General features: G+C 45.2%; 1 protein-coding gene across 6 annotated transcripts in view; it reads right to left on the reverse strand.

Moving 5' to 3' along the window:
- Nucleotides 1–1,233: 1,233 nt before the first annotated feature.
- fgf13a (fibroblast growth factor 13a) overlaps nucleotides 1,234–20,533 on the reverse strand; it is an 87,501-nt gene continuing 68,201 nt past the window's right edge. For all 6 annotated transcript variants that reach the window (XM_056600799.1, XM_056600800.1, XM_056600801.1 and 3 more), the window contains 3 exons: nucleotides 18,901–19,004; nucleotides 5,367–5,565; nucleotides 1,234–2,018 (listed from right to left, as the gene is read on the reverse strand). In XM_056600799.1, the coding sequence (XP_056456774.1) occupies nucleotides 1,882–2,018; nucleotides 5,367–5,565; nucleotides 18,901–19,004 (440 nt within the window). In that variant the 3' untranslated portion in view covers nucleotides 1,234–1,881. The remainder of the gene's footprint in view (nucleotides 2,019–5,366; nucleotides 5,566–18,900; nucleotides 19,005–20,533) is intronic.

The raw sequence follows: 20,533 nt of genomic DNA on the forward strand, positions 1-20,533 counted from the left end.
GGCCCACCCACTGGACCCCCCCCCCCCCCCCCCCCCCCAGAAGCATGTACCGTAAAGACGCTATGTAGCCGAAAGGGTAAAAGTACGTGGCCCACAAAAGGGGTCCTCCTTTGTACATGGGTGTGTTTGTACAAGTCCTGTGCGAGAAAAAAGGAAGAGCCTCTCTCTTTTTTTGTATTTAATATTTTTATGCATTTTATCGTTTTAATTGATTTTACTTTAACAAATATGACATACCCCTATAAAATGTTAAGCCACCTAAAATTCCACAGTCAGTATTTCACTTTTTTTTAATATAGAAAATCGTCACCACATTGAAGTTACTCAAACACGTGCCAAGAGTCCTGGGAGGTTTATCTTCTCGAGCCATACCGCTATGGTCGGAGATGAAAAACAAGGAAAAAGTTTACTAAAGTTGGGAAGGAGGGGGGAGGGGGGACAGAGGGGGTCAGAGGTTAACACAAGCACGGGGGGGAGACACACCACAGGGACATGAGGGCGGAAGGACGGACATCTCGACGCAGGAAAAACACAAGGGAAATGGGAACAACACTGAACTCGCACCAACCGACGAAAGCTTCCGCAACACTTGAGCAACCAACTGTCACCACGTCAAACAGCTTCAAAATCCCTCCATCTTCCAGATCCTCACTTTATCATTATTTAAACGCCTTAATATTTCCCTCATCAAACGCGATACGACTGGATGGCAAAAGGAAAAGGAAGCCGAGCTGCGGCTCTGCACTGGCTCGGGTTTTTAGTTTTATTACTGCTTTAAAGGGACACTCTGTTTCTGTTCTGTCTTTTGTGTGCTGGAACCCATTGTCATGGCGGAACAGCGACGTAACGTACATGAATAAAACATGAATACTGCGAGGGGAACCGGGGTCGATATTAATAAAAATAAACAGTTCTCGGCTAATACAAATTGAAAATTAGCAAAAGCAAGGTGCGGCCGTGGCGTAAAAATCAATAATCAAACAAAACGGCGAGAACAACTGCAGTATCCCTTTACAAGTCACGTCAGCTCAACACAGGGATCTAATCATTGTTTTCCTCCTAGTCCTTTCTATTCCCATGCTAGTGAGCCGAGTCTCCGAGCACGTGCATGTGCACGAGAAGCGCACGAGAGCTACCGTCTGGGCTAGCCGCCGCCCCTTCTACGCAAGGCTGTGCCGCAGTGGGGGGGTCGTGGGGGCTACAGGCTTCCTACTCACAGGAAGCTTGATCGGGGCGAGGGGGGGGGAGGAGGGGGTGGGGGAGGCTATGGCCATGGGTACTACTGCGTCGTGTACCTGTCTCTGCTTCGCCCCCCCATGCCACACCAGGGTTTTATACCCATTTACCGGCTGCCCTTGGCAGCGTCTTCCCTTCGCCTCCAGTTACTGTCTCCCAAAATGGTTTGTGTCTCAATGACCTAAGTGAGACTAGCAAAGAAAAAGTGGTTGTCCAAAAGACGATAAGATGAAACGATATCAAGGAGATATTAAGATGAGCTTACCAGTCATCACTAAATATAGATAGACCAATAGAAGGAAGAAATATGCAAGCCCCTGAGGGCAGTTGTTTTTCTCTACAATGTTTCATATATGGTTTACAAATGATGTCTTTTTTTTTTTCTCTCTTTTTTTTTCTTTCAGAAGGAATGAAGACTGACCATGATAGTGTGCCAATTGTTTTGTCAGATGATGGCGGGTGTGTGTGTGGGTGTGTGTACGTAAGTGTGTGTGGGTGATGTGTGATGTTCTGCTGTAACTAGCCCTGAATCACTGATCGGAGATCGACGAATTCGGCTTGGATGCACGCTCTGCTGGAGGTAAGGTATTCGTGGTTTGGTGCCTGGGTTGGTTGTTTCTTTTGTTACTCTGGGCCGGAGCCGGGCTACGTGGACTCGTTCTGGCTCACCGCCTTGCCGCCGTTGAGCATGGCGGACGCACTTCGGCTCTTGGTGGGCGTGCCGCTGCCGGAGCGAGAGAACTCCGTCAGGTCGTGGAGGGAGGGCTCCCTGTACATGGCCACTGTTGGGGTTCAGAGCAGACACCACAGAGGGAGAAGAAGAAGAAGAAGAAGAAGAAGAAGATGGTGAGAAAAACAGCTTAGAAACCTGCCAACTTACAACAACAACGGCAGACTGAAAAATGTAAACTCAGCATCGCCATCTGCTTTGCAAAACAATGGCAAGCACGTTCTATAGATAGATCCGATCCATACAATAACATACGGGCTGCAGATCTGACAGAGACAACAGTTCATGCAGGTGGCTTTTTTGTTTTTTCAGGTGAACTCAGGTGCCACAGCGTGACATAATAATTTCCGACGCCTGGGAGGGAAGCTTTGCTGGGCATGCAGCCTTGGCTTTCTCTTTATGTCTCAGCCAGCATATTTTCTTTCTTCGGAAGACACGTCAGTACTCTGAGGAACATGGGTGCAGCCTCCTTATACATAGAATGCCATTAGATGTCTGCTCCTTTGGGACTGTGTGGCTGAAACAGCAGACCTGAGGTGGATGCTTGGCAAATCACATTTTTCGTAGTGTGTTCCGAGCAAAGTCATCCATCGGACAGAAGATAGATCGAAACCTCGGTTCTAACTGACGACGGCATCTTGCGATTCCAACGGCGATCGTCCTCGTTATAAGGATCATCCTCTCTCCTCCTGAAACGCTCTCAGGCAAACACTCCCATCGACATCTACACCCCCCCTGCCTCCACTTTGACCACTCTCGCGGCAGACAGCCAACAGAAAGGCTCTATTCATCGGGACTTCCGCACCGTGTCAACACGATGTTCCAAAAGAGTTTCGAGAGGTCTCCGTTCTCCCCCAGGTGGTGTTTGACAGACGCAGACCTTGCAGCTCACTCCCACACACACACACACACACACACACACACACACACACACACACACACACACACACACACACACACACACACACACACACACACACACACACCAAGATGACTGGCGACGGGTGAGGAGAAAGAGAGAGCGAGAGAGAGTGAAAGAGAGAGCGAGAGAGAGAGAGAGTGAGAGAGAGCGAGAGAGAGAGAGAGAGAGAGAGAGAGAGAGAGAGAGAGAGAGAGAGAGAAATAGAGAGGGAGAGAGAGAAATAGAGAGGGAGGGTGGGATGAAGACAGTTTTAAAATTGGCGGATGCTGATGCCGAGACTGCTGAACTGTAACCAGTGTGTGTGTGTGTGGGGGGGGGGGTGAGAAGCGCCTTGTGAACGGTGTATCCAATGAGGAGAGAGATCCTTAATTGGCACCCTGTCACACCACTGCCGAATCTCGATGAGAACCAAAGGGATTCCTCCTTCTTTATTCCCTTCCTCCTGTCCATTGACGTCGGGTAAAGCTCTCTACTACCCAATCTTCTTTCTCCCCCCAGATCCATAAGAGCAGGTTACAACTCTTAAGCAAGCTCTTCTCAAAGGCATCATTCATGTCTTTTTTATTACTTTCACTCTTTCTCCCTTCTCCCCGTTTCTTCAAGCTGCATCAACGCAATGCTCAGCCATGTTTCCCTAATTTCCTATTAAAGGCTATAACTTGCACACATGGTCTGTGAAACCTCGTACGCACTACAGCATTCAAAACGGCAACATTAAAAATGATGTCCTTTCATGGGCTAGATATCGAGCCAGCATGAACCAAAAGACAACAATCTGTCGCAAAGGGGACGTTATGACGACCAACGCAACGATGGAGATTGTGTTGTTCTAACTTAAATGGCAAATTTAATCTTGGGGGATTTTACCGGGGGCACTAACATTGTTATATCGATCAATAAAATGTCTCCTGGGACATTCAACTAATTGAAAATCTTTAAAGATTTAAGCTGTCCTTTTAATTTGGCTGTTGACATTTACCAACTTTGGGTAACACAATTAACCTCCCAACCGTATGTCCACAATACATGACAACTGTCAATAAAAGCAAGGAGAAATGACTCTGCTGATTGTATATCCCCCTTTTCTTTTTTCAGCCTGATTTCATTTTCGCTCTCTTTGGCAGTCTCCGGAAAAACTTGTGTAGCTAAACAGAATTGAAAAACGATTGTTGGAACAAAGGGCATATGCAGACCAAACCTGGCTTTGTGGCGAAAACGTCCGAGCGGACATTTGGACTGAGGCAGTGTGTTTAAACCGCCGCAAACCCACCGCAATGCCTGACCCAGTGTGAGTCCTAAGCCGAAGGACACAACCGTGCTGCCATGTTTTAAAAAAAACTAGTGTTGTCTCCCAAACAGCCATGTTATGTACAATTCAGTACTTTTTTTCTTGTTCGTTTTGTGTATAAAAGCTATACTTCGGAGCTCACATTTGAGGATGAATACAGTTGTATGTAAATATATTTGTAAACCGTACAGAAGACGGCACAAAGCAACACTGCACTAAAACTGACAGTTTCATAAACCAACAAATAAAACAGCTGGGGGAATAGCCAGGTTTGAAAACGAACACAATAGCAGACATTGTTATTATTTCAGTCTTTTTTTACTGTATTTTTTTTTTGTGTTGATGTGTTTGTGTTCCTTTCTTCCTCGGATGTAATTGTGTGTTGCTTTCATCTCCCTGGAACCAAAAACCGCCTTACTCTCTCTATCCCTCTCTGTGAGAGGTTTGTGGAAGATGAAAGCACAACTCTTTCTCAACACAGACAACACCACCGCTTCCCTCCCCTTGCCCTACACTCTCCCACGTTCTTTGGTCCACCCCCCCCCCCCCCCCCCCCCCCCCCCCCCTCCTGAAAGACATGGCCACCTTACAATAACTGGGGCTTTCCATGGTTTTCTATTCCACTATGGTGGACTAAAGCAGCAGCTGGCTGCATTCAAAGTGTGCAACTTTATTTCTCATGCTGCTCCACTGACACAGACAGTGGGGCTGTCAATCATATTATTCACTGTTTTTCAGTGAGGTGTGACCTGTGGGGAACATACACACACCGTAGGAGAGCGGAGCTAGCGGTGCATAACAACATGATCCACTGCCACCACCCTTAATCTTCTAACAAGTTAGCAAAACGGCGAGAAGGGGCAGAGAGAGCCATTTCCTTTAGAGGAAGGAAAAAACCAAACCCATTTTAACAGCAAATAACCCTGGTGCTTTCTGTTCAAATGGGTTTGGATTTTTGGGGACCTGTTCGGTTTGAGGACCTGGGGACAATTATTCAAGGGAAAAACTTGAAACTGTTTGTTTTCCCTTGAAGTTCGATGCTTAGAAAAACAAAAATGTGATGCTGAACTGGGGGATAAAAAGGGACGATCTCCCTGGGAGTAGAATGGAGTACTCTTGATATAAATGGCCTCTAAATTGTTTTTTTGTGGTAGACGACGCTCAAGGTGTTAAGACGGTGTGGTGCGTACCTTTCAGGGGTTTTGGGAGGAAGTGGGCTGCTGGCTTGTTCTTCTTCACGTGGTTCCCCTTCATGATCTCGCCCTCCTTGTTCAGGCCCAGGTACCAGCCCCGTCCCGACTGCTGCTGCCGGTAGATCATCGACGAGTACGTCACGTAGTAGTTCTCAAACACCGACTCCTTGAACTTACACTCCGGTGTAAAGTGTTCCTGGAGGGGGGGGGGGAGAGAGAGAGACAGAGGGAGAGGCTTTTACATGGGTGTCGTGTTGAATTCCCTACTGAAGTTTCTCCTTACCTTATATTACTTTTCACTGTCTTTGGCAGTATGAATGCACCTCTCCCATGCCAATAAAGCCCTTTTAACTGAAATGGAAATGAACTGAATAGAGATAGAGAGGGGATGGATACATTTCTTTAATGTTATCGTACTACATATTACTCTTCATTATTAACTTTCATTCTGTATAATTTTCATTTTTATGTGCTATTCCCATAAAGTCCTTTGACTTAAGTTGAACAGAGAGAGAAAGACACAGAGCGAGATAGAGTGAAAGACAGATACGGAGAGAAAGATGACGAGAGACACGCAGGGCCTTATTTTAACGCCTCGTTTCCACATACGTACATTCTCGTATGCGATCCAACCGTCTCCGGCCGAAAGTCCATGATTCATTCATATGTGATTCTCCATAATGTCAGTTTTTCCTCCGAGACTCCTCCCCTCCGTAAAATTTCTGGCCGGTATGTCCGTAATATACGTTCAAAAAATGAGCCATGAGCGCATTTGAATCTGACGAGTTGATATTTTGACAGCGCGTCTGCAGTCTCCGATGAGCCAGATGCACATGAATTTCAAATTGCAAATGGCTCAGTTTATGGCCAAATAATATGGCCTAATTCACACATGGAATAAGGTTTTCTTCCACAACTTCAGAAATACTGAGTCCTCAAATTAATTTCGGCAAAGAAAACGTAAATGATATAACATATGATATGCGGTAACTGTGGTTCTATTCAATGATATATACGCAATACATTATAAACATCGTTTCTTATCAGTATTGTATGCATTATCGTTATCGACTTGTGTTCATAATATGCATGTGTTCCCCCGTTAATATACATTGCCATGGACTGTATTGTGTGTTACGTGTTTAGTTTGCGTGTGTTGAAGCACATGGACGCACACACGCGGGCCCGCGCGCGCGTGTGTGTGCACATGCACACACGCGGGCCCGCGCGCGCGTGTGTGTGCACATACACACACGCGCGCCCGCATTCATTCATTCTTTTTAACACTTACTCGCGGTAAAACAATGTTTTCTCAAGATCAAATACTCATCAATCCTAAAAGTTATGGGCATGTACAAGATGTCTGTGTCAAGAAAATATGTGTTTGCTGTACGGTGTTTGCAGATGCATTGATTTAAAAGTACAACTTATTACCGCTGTTTCAGCTGTTCTTTCCCAAATAATTTACCACGAATGTGGTGCTAGGTAGATGAGAGAAGCAAAGTGTATGCGCGAGGTGCACAAACAACATTATGCATGCGCCCTTAAAAAAGCATCTGAACAACACGCCACTGAATTTAAACCAGGTATTTTCTGGTTTGCGGCGCAAGTGGTTTATGAAACGTCAAAATAGCACCAGGGAACGTTTGCGCCAGAACACGCCTCCTCCTTTCGCCGAGCCGCCCCTTGGGGCGCAAGATCATTCCTTCATTTACCGACGCGTGGAGCAGGAGGGAAAAGCACGCTCTGCGCCAGTTGCAAATTAGCAACGACATATGCGCCAGTGATTAAGTCAATTGCGCCGGATGCAAGATAGGGCCCGCAGAGATAGTTCGAGTTAGACCAGGGGTGCAGAAGTGTAGGAGTAGTTTAGTTTCGGACCCGTCTAATCCCTGAAACCTGCCATGTCATGCGCCTCTGGCCTCAAGGCCTCTGATCCTACCCGGTGAAATGTAACTCTTCATTACTTCAGAGTGCACCGATCTAGCGGCGGTGTGTAAAGCACCACACAGATTCATGTAATAGACCCAGGCCTCTTACTCAATATTCACATCTCTCCAAGGGCTGCAAATCTATTCGTTCCATTTGCCGTAGTGAATAATGTAGTTCTCCATGACGCTGATTAAAGAGAGACGATAGATAGCGATGGACTATTAATAAAACATTCAAGATCCCGGATCGGCCTTACTTGGCCATTGTGCTTCCTATTTTAAATTATGTACGAGACGATTCATGATCTTTGTCAGTGGGGCTTCTCTTCTAGGTTCCAGATAAAGGAAATGTGTCTGGGGAGTACCAACCATACTTGCTTATGTTTTACCGGACTGTTTCTCGTGACCTAACCTCGCACACTCGGGAGTTCAAACACATGTATAAGAAGAGGTGCAAGAAGCCTGAGGTTGCAGAAGTGTGTTGAGTTGTTAATCAAAGCATGTTGAGGTGTCTACCGTTCATTAATAATCTCTAGCCAGCTCATCTCCTGTGAGCATGGGATACTATAGGTGGAGTCGTCTGAATTGATCGTCCATCTCTATCCACTTTTCCCTGGCTTTCTATCTCCTGGTTGTGTTTTTTGTCCCTGGGTAGGCCCAAGACGCCAGCGCCTTTAGAGGAGCGAGGGACCATTAGCGGTACACTGGTGGGACTGCCGCAAATCTCCCCAGAGGTAACAGCCTGCGCTGTTAGTGCGTGTGTGTGTGTGTCTGTGTGCATGTGTGGGCATGTGTGTGTGCGTGGGAGAGAGTTCTCCATGTGTGACATGTCCAATTTGTGAGACTTCCAGTAAGGGTGGGTGTGTGTGTGTGTGTGTGTGTGTGTGTGTGTGTGTGTGTGTGTGTGTGTGTGTGTGTGTGTGTGTGTGTGTGTGTGTGTGTGTGTGTGTGTGTGTGTGTGTGTGTGTGTGTGTGTGTGTGTGTGTGTGTGTGAGAGTTCTCCATGTGTGACATGTCCAATTGGTGGAATTTCCGTGAAGGGGGTGTGTGTGTGTGTGTGTGTGTGTGTGTGTGTGTGTGTGTGTGTGTGTGTGTGTGTGTGTGTGTGTGTGTGTGTGTGTGTGTGTGTGTGTGTGTGTGTGTGTGTGTGTGTGTGTATCTGTGTTTGTGAATCGGTGTCCGTGTGTGTGTCCGTTTCTGTGTGGAGGACATCCATTAACAGGCCAGGCAATGTGAGCTACTCTTCATTACCGTGTTATCATTTAACAAAAAAAAAAGGAGGAATACTTGTCTACAGAATCATCTCATGTAAACCCAAGGTTTGCACTGCAGAAAATAGGCCAGAGATCCAGGGCAGGTAGACCCTCAGGTAACAAACAAGAAGAAAAAGACTTTACTTGAACCCACCCAGGAAGCAAACAGGTCAGGTACCTTGAGGTACAGACAACCCAGGAATAAACACTGACCTGAAAGCCATGCAGGGCTTAGGTAGGACATCAAATGGTCTCATTAGTATGAATCACTGCCAATCAATGCCGTACAAGCGCAGCTCTGGACAACGTGCGGACGGAGCTCCGTCTGTTCCTAGCATGGGGTACTAATCCCGTGGAAGCTGTGGGGGTGGAGTATGCAAGGCCTCTGGGTGGCGGTCAGCCACGAGACCAATATCCCATCTCTGGATACTAATAGTCACCTGGAGAGTGCAAGTGAGCCATATGTCCCCCGGAACCAACTCGCCATTCAGAGTGTCATAACAGGTTTGATATTGCTGCTGGAGACAAACGTACACCGGCTGGGGAAGGAATTGTTTCAAGCGTTCTCGAGTTTTTCTTTTGATTGGGTCCTTTCAGTTATTTTTGTTTTTGTTGGAAAAAAGGGGACAAAAGAAGGTGTTTTGCAATTCTTTATATTTATCCGAGCCCGATGACCCCCCCATTTGAAAAGATAACAAAAAGCTGCTTTCAAGGACATAACTAATGGATATTTTGGTTCTTTCTCAGCCATAAGCCTCTCTGATCCACTCTGGGTTCAGAATGTTTGCCCTTACGAGGCATTGTTTTATAATTGGCCAGTTTAGTTTTTAGTCAGTAACAAGCCGATAGCACACAAAGCAACTGCGAGTGAATTCAGATACATGTCACAAGGGGTTACAGATCCTTGCCATTGGTTATATTTCATGCTTTTTCTTAAACAGGATTGCCATTCCAGACGTCTACATAAGCATCAGTGCACAATACAAACCCTGTAAATTGAATAATATCAACATTTTTCCTAATCTGAAATTGTAGAAAGGGCAGGCAAAAGTAAACGCTGTGTGTCCCTGTTAGTTTGGCAGTGCAGTTGACAAATAAAATCCCTGGTGTGTAAACACACGCAAATGTTACTCGCCATGTTTTAAAGGTTAATAGGCTAATTGGGGTAGCGAGAGATTGCTTTGTGCACTACACTTAAAGCGATGCTTAGACATGCAGAACCTAAAGGCGGGGAGTCAAACACCCTAGCCACACTATCCTATCATTGAGACTGTTATTAAGGGCTGAACACATCAACTTTAATTGACTGTAGGCAAAAAGATAAAGAGATCAGAGCCAAGTCAAAAGGTGTGGCACCCCCAAGACACAGGCAGCTAATGACTCATGTCCTCTACAGATAGCTTCCTGTTAGCTCAGCTCTGCGTTTGAGCTAATCTGCTAGCACACGTGAGGAGGGCGGAATAGCTGATAGCTATTCCAAAAGCTAAAATCACCAGGGAAGCTAAACAGGACGCCAAGACGCAATGCAGTCTAAGCGCAAAAGTCTTTCGCTATGGATCAGATTTCACACCGTTAGTCAGACTTGTTCATCCGACTGCATGGCTGTTGAAGCTGAGAGAAAATGTGAGACTTTCTCCATTACCTAACACGAGCTTGGGCGGCAGAAAAGTGCCCTAGAGCCACATACGTAATCATCTATGTGATGTGTGATAGTCTGTTCTGGGCTATTGCCATTGAATCAGTGTATACCGCAGGCTGTGAATGTGTGTTTGATCGGAACCTCAATCCATGCCCATAGGGAGCACTGTGGCTCGGTTCTCAGTTAACTCTATGCTCTCCGCTTCGTCTTTCACTTTGTCTGAGCGCATGCGAAAGGGCATAAATAGCCGCTTGCATGGCCTAGATGCTCTTTGCAAACAGGGTCTTAAAAACATAATCATCCCATTACAGTAATTACAGTAAGTAGGCTACACATTTAGAGAGCTAATCACAGAGTTCATACTTTAGATGCATATCATTGGCCCATTCATGATAATACATAAATAATAATGATGAACAATTGATATGCACATAATACCTACCATCTGGGTTGTCTGTATTCTCTCTCTCACACCCAAGCACAAAAACACATATACACACACACACACACACACACACACACATACACAACAACTTCTCACTTCACAATTAAGATCTATGATGCATTTCATTCATTCACAGGACACAGACTTTCACACGTGTATCAGACATACACAACACACAGAATATAGGGTAGGGTCTTCGGGAAAGAAAACCCTCACTAATCCCAATGTGTGTTCTAATAAACAGAATTAATTTGGGCGGTTGATGGTGTCCCAATATCGCTCATTAGATTGGAGTTTTCCTATTTTAGTAGAGATTACCCTGGGTGCTGTTGCTGTTTACAAAACCATGGCTGGCACACAGGGCTAATGCAGAAGGCTTGTAGGTCGGATCCATTAGACTCCAATTAAAACCGCTCAACCCAAACACAAATCTGTACTCTGCATTGGTTCGGATTAAAGACACGATTTTATCCTGTGAGTGGTCATTAACTGTAATTATGATGATGACATTAACAATAACAATGCTGGCCAACCATTAGGCTAACATAGAGATTATCTCAAATACAAAGTAAGAGCAGGACAGCTGAGCTGCTGTCATGTTTTACACGATACCAACTGAATCAAATGCATTAGGTACATTTTATAATGTGCTATAATGTGACTATAATGTATTAATAAAATGCATTATCATGTACTGTCTAATGTATTTCGCTGTACAGTATACGACATCTTAATTTGAATGCATATCTCCATTCAATGTAATGTTTTTAAATGTTCAATTTATCAAGATGGACCTTCAATGTATTTTTGACATGGTGGTTTTATGCATGTTGATATCAGTGTTTGTGGTCAAGAACTGTAATGTTTGAATGAGGTTTCCTCCCGAAGTGCCCTGCTTGTCGTATCCATTCCTCTCAGACACACAAACAGAAGATGGGATCGATACCTCTTTAATGGAAAAGGAAAAACAAACAATAATTCACCAATATCGTGTGCTCCCTCTCCACAATAGGACATAATAAAAATCCATAATAATCCTGAACACACATATTGCTCACATTGTCCCCGTTTTATTTTTTTAATATGTCTTCCTTTCCCTTCCTGCTTTCACTATCTTCATCCCCAAGTTCCCCTTAGTCTCTCTCCCTCTCTCCCCCTCTGCCCCTCTCCTTCCGTCAGTTACCAGGGCTAATAACTAAAAGCTGTTCACCTCTGGAGCCGGGAGTTTCTCTCCACCTCTAATGACGATCCTGACGGACCACCCTTTTACCCTGGAGAGAACCAAGGGGGCTTTTAATGAATTACGCACGGCTCGACACAAAGGCAGACACCTCTAAGGAGCCAAGAAGCGATGGGAGTGTGTCCATCGCCTGGAGACAGTACAGGGCCGGAGACAGTCGTCTGCTGTGAGAATCTGAGTCTACAGGAGAGAGATGCCAACCGACTGGAGGGGAGCCGCTTTCCAATGAAGTGGGAAAGCGACAATCACTATGAGATTCCCTTGACTGCCCTCCAACAGCATGTACTTCATTTGAAAGGGGTTGTTCAGCCGAAGTGGCCGCACAGTGAAAGAAAAGACCAATGTCATGCCAACGATGGCAAAAATGAGCAAGAATAATTAAATACAAAGTCATGACCAGCAGAAAGCTATCTGCATTCAAACAAAGCCTGTCCGGTCATTTGGCTTAGCCTGTGGGACTCTGGATGAGTGGTTTAGCTAAATGGACTTTAAAGGATGTGCTTACACCAAATGGGCTTTTACTTTGAAAATGCCGTCATGACAATCCTTTTGTCCAAATGGTGCACAGCTGGTCGCGTTCTGTTGCATAATAGTCAGGCACGCAGGCGATCACACAAAAATATTGTGTGAGTACAATTAGTCCTAAGCTAAGGCCATTGTGTTTCATACAACATCAGTGTAAATATTGCTTGATAAGCCGTGGGGCAGCACGGTGCACAGTACATAATACACAAATGTGCATTCCCAAACACTGTACTTTACACCTTTAATGTACAGACAGCGATTTATTGTTCCTCTTTCTTTTGACAAATGTACTTATTGTAAGTCCATTTGGATAAAAGTGTCTGCTCAATGGAAATGGAAATGGAATGGAAACACAAACATGTAGACACACACTTGCATGGGCAAACCCCCCAACCCCCCAAACCCCCCGCACTCTCCACCTGCTGTCTCGCTGTGGGGGGGATCGTCTGCTGCAGTCACGAAGCAGGGGATGCTCTGACGCACTTCCTCGGGATACAGTGGGGGGGGGGGGGGGGGGGGGGTGTGTGCAGGTATCCCCGCAGAACCCCCCCACCACACACCCTAACCACCCACCCCCGCTCATCCTCCCAGTCCCCCCTCCCCCATGATGGGGCTTTCCCCGGAATGAGTCAGAGCATGCATGGCTAGGACGGACGGGCTGAGAGACAGAGAGACAGGTCGGCACTTACATGATATCTTGCAAGCCACTACCAGGGATAACATAGCTAAAGCCCGAAGGCATGGATGTATTCTGAGAAGGGCTGTCAAGGTCCGGTGGGTTGGTAGATGGGTGGGTCAATATGAACTCGATATTCAAAAAGCGCTTCTTAATCCAATATTTCCAGGGCTGGGAGGGACGTATGCCCACCGATATGTTTTATTTTTGACTGATAGGCTGTATTGCGTTAGAAATAACATGAATTATGAATAGAAATAATGTTGAAGGCTCCGTAGTTTCTGTTTTAATAATCCTATGGTTCGATAGAATGTAAGACTTATAAGACAGGAGGTCCAAGCACCCTGTTTTTCACACCTTTAAACTTGCCCAACTTGACGAGAATACTAGTCGTACTTACAATTATGTAGGCAGATCATCTAAAATCGTAAGGCATAAGTTATATTATAATTTAATGTTGTCTGCGATTCTTTGTCAACCTTCGTGTTCAACGCTTGATAAGCTTTGAGTGGGAACATATCAGAATTGGCACCTGATCACGAAATCGCAGCGCCATTCATTGGGATCTTGAGACCCTGGGTCCATCATACTAAACACAGAACAAAAACTACTATCTAATCTCCCGAGGTGCGTTCTCTATATGCTTTGCTGCCCTCCGGGCCGGGGCGCTCCATGGCTCGTCTGGTGTGCGACCCGCTTTATATAGAAGCTGACCTCAGACTATTTCAAAACAGATCTTATATGATATTTAGTTTAGCAGGTGGAGTACAATGCACTGTGGCTGATAATAATAATCTAGAGATAAGGTGATGATTATTGTTATTTTTTATTTGTCAACCAGGTTTTTCATCGGTTTATTACAACCCTGATAACAAGAACACCAACACTTTCAACTCGCATTCCTTTGATTTCATTCAGCCATGGCAACAGCAACCGCTGTGCACTCTTTATTGAATCCAACGCAATATCAACAATAATAATAGTGGAGAAAATGAAGAAAGAGTTTCTTTATTTTTTGTTCTTGCTTTGAATTTGGTCAAAGGCTCAATATATGGAACAACCAGAGACATTCCAACCAATATCTTATTTAGAGACATAAAAAATGGCAGCCCTTCAGAGCAAAGCGTTTAGAGTCTTCTCTTGGAGAGGAAACAAAGCTTTTACACACGGCTGCCTGTATATAGTGTGTGCACTTTGTATATGACCATGGGGGAGAAAGCACGGCAGAGTAAATGAAAACGAGAGTGCACAAGAGTGCACGAGAGAGAGAGAGAGAGAGAGAGAGAGAGAGAGAGAGAGAGAGAGAGAGAGAGAGAGAGAGAGAGAGAGAGAGAGAGAGAGAGAGAGAAAGCACGAGAGCGATAGAGAGTGAGAGAGTTGGAGAGATCGAGACAAAATGGGAGAGAAAAAGAGGGAGAGAGAGCATGATTGAGAAAGAAAGAATAAAAGGTAATCCCAGCTCACGTTATTCAATCCAATAACCACAAGCTGGGGAAAGCGTTTTACCGGCAGATGCGAGAGCCAAGGTTACGTTTCCACAATTTTTACAACGTAATTACTGCAAATGTACAGCAGTATTACAGTAATGTGATTATATTACCTCTATAGGCATGCACACAGTCATACACGCTGGCTCACACCACACACACACGCACACGCACACACACACACACACACACACACACACACACACACACACACACACACACACACACACACACACACACACACACACACACACACAAAAACAGTATTACTGAGTGAAAAAATATAAAACCAATGCTATAGCTACATAAATCAATTACTTTTACACGTGTAGGACAGTCTTTTCAATGTTTCCCTGAGCAAATCTGTCAGAGAAGCTGCGTTCACAGCGCACGCCCGTGATCCGGGCAAATCCCACAACCTGATGTCCCGATGCCCCGGTCTTTTTAATTAAACGTCATCGGCTCAGAGAACACTGTGGGCCAGATACAAACCCTGAGGGAGGCGCCTCTCAATACTCCCTTGGTTTGGGTCATAGAACAGAGGCGTGAAAGCCTTCGCAAACTCAAAAAGGCAAACTAGTGCACTAAGGCAACCGCATGGGTGCCCATCTCCAACCCAGCATTGATTCTTGTGTGTGTGTGTGTGTGTGCGCGTGTTTGTCTGTGTGTGTGTGTGTGTGTGTGTGTGTGTGTGTGTGTGTGTGTGTGTGTGTGTGTGTGTGTGTGTGTGTGTGTGTGTGTGTGTGTGTGTGTGTGTGTGTGTGTGTGTGTGTGTGTCTGCATGTGTGCGCAGGTGTACATGGGTGCATGTGTGTGTGTGCATGTGTGTGTGTGTTTGGTGTGTGTATGTTTGTGTGTGTGTGTATGCGTGTGTGTATGCGTGTGTGTGTCTGTCTGTTTGCGTTCGCGGCAAAGCCTAAAATAAACACATAGGATAGTGCTTAAACAGACCCAAATGCAACCGCACACATTTAATAACAGTTCAACAGAGGGGGACACTAAAGTACTGGCAGGTGTTTACCAAAGGCATTAGGCGGACTGAATGGTTGAGAAGGCACGGCTCTCAGCCCAATACCTACCTCCCATTGAGGAAAACCATCTCATTACACATAGCAGCGAAGTGGCTGTCTCTGACTGATCCTCATATTACATACTCTCATACCTCGTTCCCTCCGTCCTACTATACTATGGGCAGCAGAATTCGTGCAGAAGCCGAAAAAGGCAAGCGATTTTCTAAGAATTCAAACTAGCGTAAGTAGATAAAGCTTTCAGAAGTGTGAGTGTATTTCTACAGTGACCGATGAACAAGATGTTGAATGGAAACCTTTTCAGATCCTTTGTTGCATTAAGCGACGGCTGGGCGTGTTTTGCCAATTACTCGCACAGAGATTGGTCCAGCAACCTGATTGGTCAAAACAAATATGATGCAAAGGGAAATGAAATGTCCCGTTGACTGCGATGTGAGCTTGTCTGCCATCAGAATTATTATATATTATTATAGGTATTCATTTTAGAATTATTAAACTAGAAATGCACAAAATTAATAATAAAGTAGTTATAAATAAGAAATAACAAAGAAGTCTAACTGAGAAGATATATAATTCCTTCAATGGTACATGCGCGCACACACACACAAAGACACACTCCTTTACCTCCCTTAGTGTCCCTCATGATGTTCCAACGTCCCCTTAAAGCCCTTTCCTAGATTCACAGCGCCCTCATTAGAGTCAACCTTTAATTATGAGTGATCGTCAAATGAACGCCCCTCTCAGCTCCGTTCTCAGTGATGGCTTATTTTTTTATAGTTTATCAGGTACAGCTGCATCTAAACAACATTTAAGTGGACTGTGGTTTCATCCTGGGGCATTTGATCAAAGGTGAACACCGCGTTCAGACATAAAGCTTACACCAAGGAAATGAAATCATATAATGAATTTGGCAAAGTAAAAGATAAACCCTCCTGTTTGTATTGCATATCAGTATAGGGATCTGATTCGGGGCATTGTACAGGACATAGTTATGCACGTTTCCTATCAGCTAGTATGATAGCTTTTACTGATTATGTAATGCTTGTTTTTCTTTAATTTATGGTGAGGGTTTTCCTCATTGTGCATATGACGACTTAGAATAAGCAGGTTTTGTAAATCTGCCTTGTTATTATGGGACAGACTGCGAAGCCACTTTTAAGACTATAAGCAAGATAAAGATCCAGCCGATTAACACATCCATTGAATCGAGAAATTAATTCGATTAGCCTCATGTATAGAAGTACAACAGCTCCATCTACTTTTAATGGTAGCCATTCAAGCTTAAACCAGCATTGTTGGAGGAAATAACGATGAAGCAGTCAAAACACTGCATTGTTAAAAGTAAAACGCTTAAATTCAAGTCGTAATTACATTCACTCTTGTGTCATTTATAGGCATTTATAGGAAAAAGTTGAGGATTTTATAAAGCTTATCGTGTGTCTTCAGCCTACCAAGAACACAATGACGGATACTGCTCGCTATAGACAGCTCGCTACAAATGTGTCATACGAATTTAGAAAAAGAAACTGCTGCATATCGTTAATTAGTGGCTTCCATGATCAGATCCTTAAAGCCAGTGGAAAACTAAGTATGTGTGTGTGTGTGTGCTAGCGTGTGTGCTTTGGCGTGTGTGCCTCTTACTCTGTCTCTTACTCTTGCGTGCGCTTGTACATGCGTGCTTGTGGTTGTGTGTATGTGTGAGTAGGTGTGTGTGGCTGCGGGAGCGCCTGCGTGTTCATGTGTTCATGTGCGGAGAGTAGACGTGGGTGAAGTGTGAGCTTGTAAGATTGAATCTACTTTTTATTTACAATATCTCCAGCAATTCCCTCAGGCGTGCTTTGCAACTGCCTTGAAAGTATCCTCCAACCTTCGCTAGCACTCATTAACACTATGCTTTCTGCAGATGGAGGATAGCGGTTGGCAGTCTTGGTTTCTTTAATCCGGTCTCGGGTTAATTTCAGGGCATTAATTAGGCTTATGTTATAAATATGGATATGGATTATATATGCATGGTATATGTAAATGAATATGCTTAAAACACTCTACTACTACTACTGCTGTTACAATAACAACTTTTACTAATAGTAATGTGATTCAGCATCATCCTCATCAATATAATCATAATGATAAAATAAATAATATTTTGATAGAGATACTTAATTAGGGTTAATTCAACACAAGGAATGTTTGGATGAACGAATGAATGAATGAAGTGGTACCGCCCTGTGTATCACATCAGCCTGCTAGATAGGGGACGGAATCAGACAGAGAGCAAAATATGATATCTTGCAATGACCCCTGGTTGTGAATTTGGTATCATCTGTCAAGTGTTTGTTGACAGATAAAAGAGCAACAACAGCCTCTGTAATGTCAGTGACGCCTGCCACACATTGAGATGATGACATTTCGACAGGAAGTTTTGAAGTCAGCCGGCTGAATAATTCATATATTTTCACTCGTAATCAAAGATACAGAGGGAGCACCGATCTACAAAAAACATATTGTTATCGCTTCATGTAGGTAGTGAAAATCGACGGATGACAGAAACACTCACTCTCATCTCTCTCTTTCAGAGTATGGTGAACAACACTACGACACTGGAGCAGCAGTTGATTATCCAGCATTGTAACTGGTCTCTCACACTCACTCTCTCTCTCTCTCTCTCTCTCTCTCTCTCCCTCTCTCTCTCCCTCTCCCTCTCCCTCTCTCTCTCTCCCTCTCCCTCTCCCTCTCCCTCTCCCTCTCTCTCTCTCTCTCTCTCTCTCTCTCTCTCTCTCTCTCTCTCTCTCTCTCTCTCTCCCTCTCTCTCTCTCTCCCTCCCTCCCTCTCTCTCTCTCTCTCTCTCTCTCTCCCTCTCTCTCTCTCTCTCTCTCTCTCTCGCTCCCATACTCGGGCGCAGAAAGCAAAAGTATTCCACGGCATAATTCAGCCCACATAGTGTAGCCACTGGCGCCCAGGCCTTACGTCACCATAGCAACTCAGATGTCTGCCAAACAACCATTGCTTTGGCCGTTATCTGTCGCATTGGAAGGTCAGCCACAGATAGACAGAGGGCGGGGCTGTGGTGGCTCAGGCCACCCCGCCCACAGATTACACACACACACACACACGTGCGAACACACGCTCATACACACCTTGGCACACTCAACACACACACGTTTCCCCACACACTAGGAAGAAGAGACTTACTGATGTGTATAGGAAGCCCTCGCGGTTCACGTCAGGTACAGACACGCGTACACACAAACACACACACGTGCACGCTCACACACATGGGCAAAAACACCAGGAAGTAGAAGAGACTTACTGATGTGTATAGGAAGCCTTCACTGTTCATGGCCAGGTAGAGTTTGGTCTGAACGCCCTGAATGGCCACCACTCGTAGCCCCACGGGGATAAGGTTGAAAATGGCTGTTGAAAAAGGAACACAAGGGGAAGAAACAGTCAAGAATAATCCAATGTTCAACGTCACAGTAGGAAGAGCGCACCGGTACAACATACAACATACGGTGCATCGGAAGCTCAGTGGAATCAGAGAGTTAGTTGTGGATGCACAGCAAATGTGCTGTGGCTGGCTGTGACGTATGACAGGATCTCTGTATCCCCCCCCCCCCAGACGCCCCACTGGGCTGTACCCTGCCTGGGAAGTTGGGAACCTAGATCCACTCACCACAGCCCTGTTTCACAGTTGCACCATCCGCACACCGACAGGCGAAGAGGTTGACTCTCTGTTGACATTCTCTGTTGTGATCGAGTCGATAGGAGATGGAGAGATAGATATAGGGAGGGAGAGACTGACTTCCTATTCTTTCTCCCACAAAGAAAGTCATATCACGTGAAAACCGATCCCCATGGTTTAGAAAGGGAAATTAGCAACGGATTTGCAAACGAAAAACGTTCAATCGATTAACGGATATATTTTACAACCACTGCATCCCAGTTAGGAATGGTGTGCCAAGTACCGGCAGCACTTAATGACCCACTTACAGATTAATCCTCAAAGGCGCCGAGTTCAGATTCCGTGACGTTAATTACATAAAAGTGTGATAATAAAGTGTTGTATCTATGGCTGTGGCGTTATTTTAGTGCTACCAACGTTCAGCGTAGGTCAACAACCGAGTGATTTGACCCGAGAACGGATGAGGACCTCCGACTGGTAATTCTCCACTCGATTCTGCGCCTAGCGGTTCGCAGCTGATCGTGTGGACGCAATGCATTAATCCTGCGGAGCGCCGGGGTCTCCCTGTTGAATGCCATGATTCACTTTCTATTAGTCATCCGATTCGGCGTGCACAAAATAATTGCAGTTGAAGTCACTAAGGCCATGCGCACTATTTTTTGTAGTTCGTCTATTTTTAATTGCGTGCTTATTCTCAGCCTCACCAGTAAGTCGCTATGGATGGAAGCCTCTGCAAGATGGCTTAATGTAAATGCATGCAAACCCACACATAGACATGGATGATCCTCCTTTATATGGCCAATAGCCGAGTAAGGAGTGACTCACCCTCTGGCGCCATAGAGCTCCATTCACATTCGCTGTGAGTCACAGCTTGTCAACGACTGTGGTAATTCGGTTAACCAATGAATCCCAGCCCCCCCACCCCCCCCACCCCACCTTCTCCCCTCGGTCAAGTGCACTGCAGACGACGTTTGATGGCCTCTCTCCCCTGCTCTAAGGGGCTCAAATTGTGCCTGTCTCGCTCTTTAGTCAGGCTTTTGTTTTTAGCAACAGCGAAAGGGATGCATATTTAATTTGGCGCGCTAGAGTTAACAGCCACAGCTAGCATATTCTGCACTCGGCAGCAGCGCATATAACTCCTCCATGCCCCACCACATATCTCTCTCTCTGGTTCACTCTCTCCCCGTCTCTCTCTGTTACGTTGTCACTTCAGTCGTACTGCTGTCTAAGAAGATTCCCATTGTATGGCTTCTTCTTATCT

This window comes from Gadus chalcogrammus, chromosome 10 (genome assembly GCF_026213295.1).
Source record: "Gadus chalcogrammus isolate NIFS_2021 chromosome 10, NIFS_Gcha_1.0, whole genome shotgun sequence".
NCBI lineage: Eukaryota > Metazoa > Chordata > Actinopteri > Gadiformes > Gadidae > Gadus > Gadus chalcogrammus.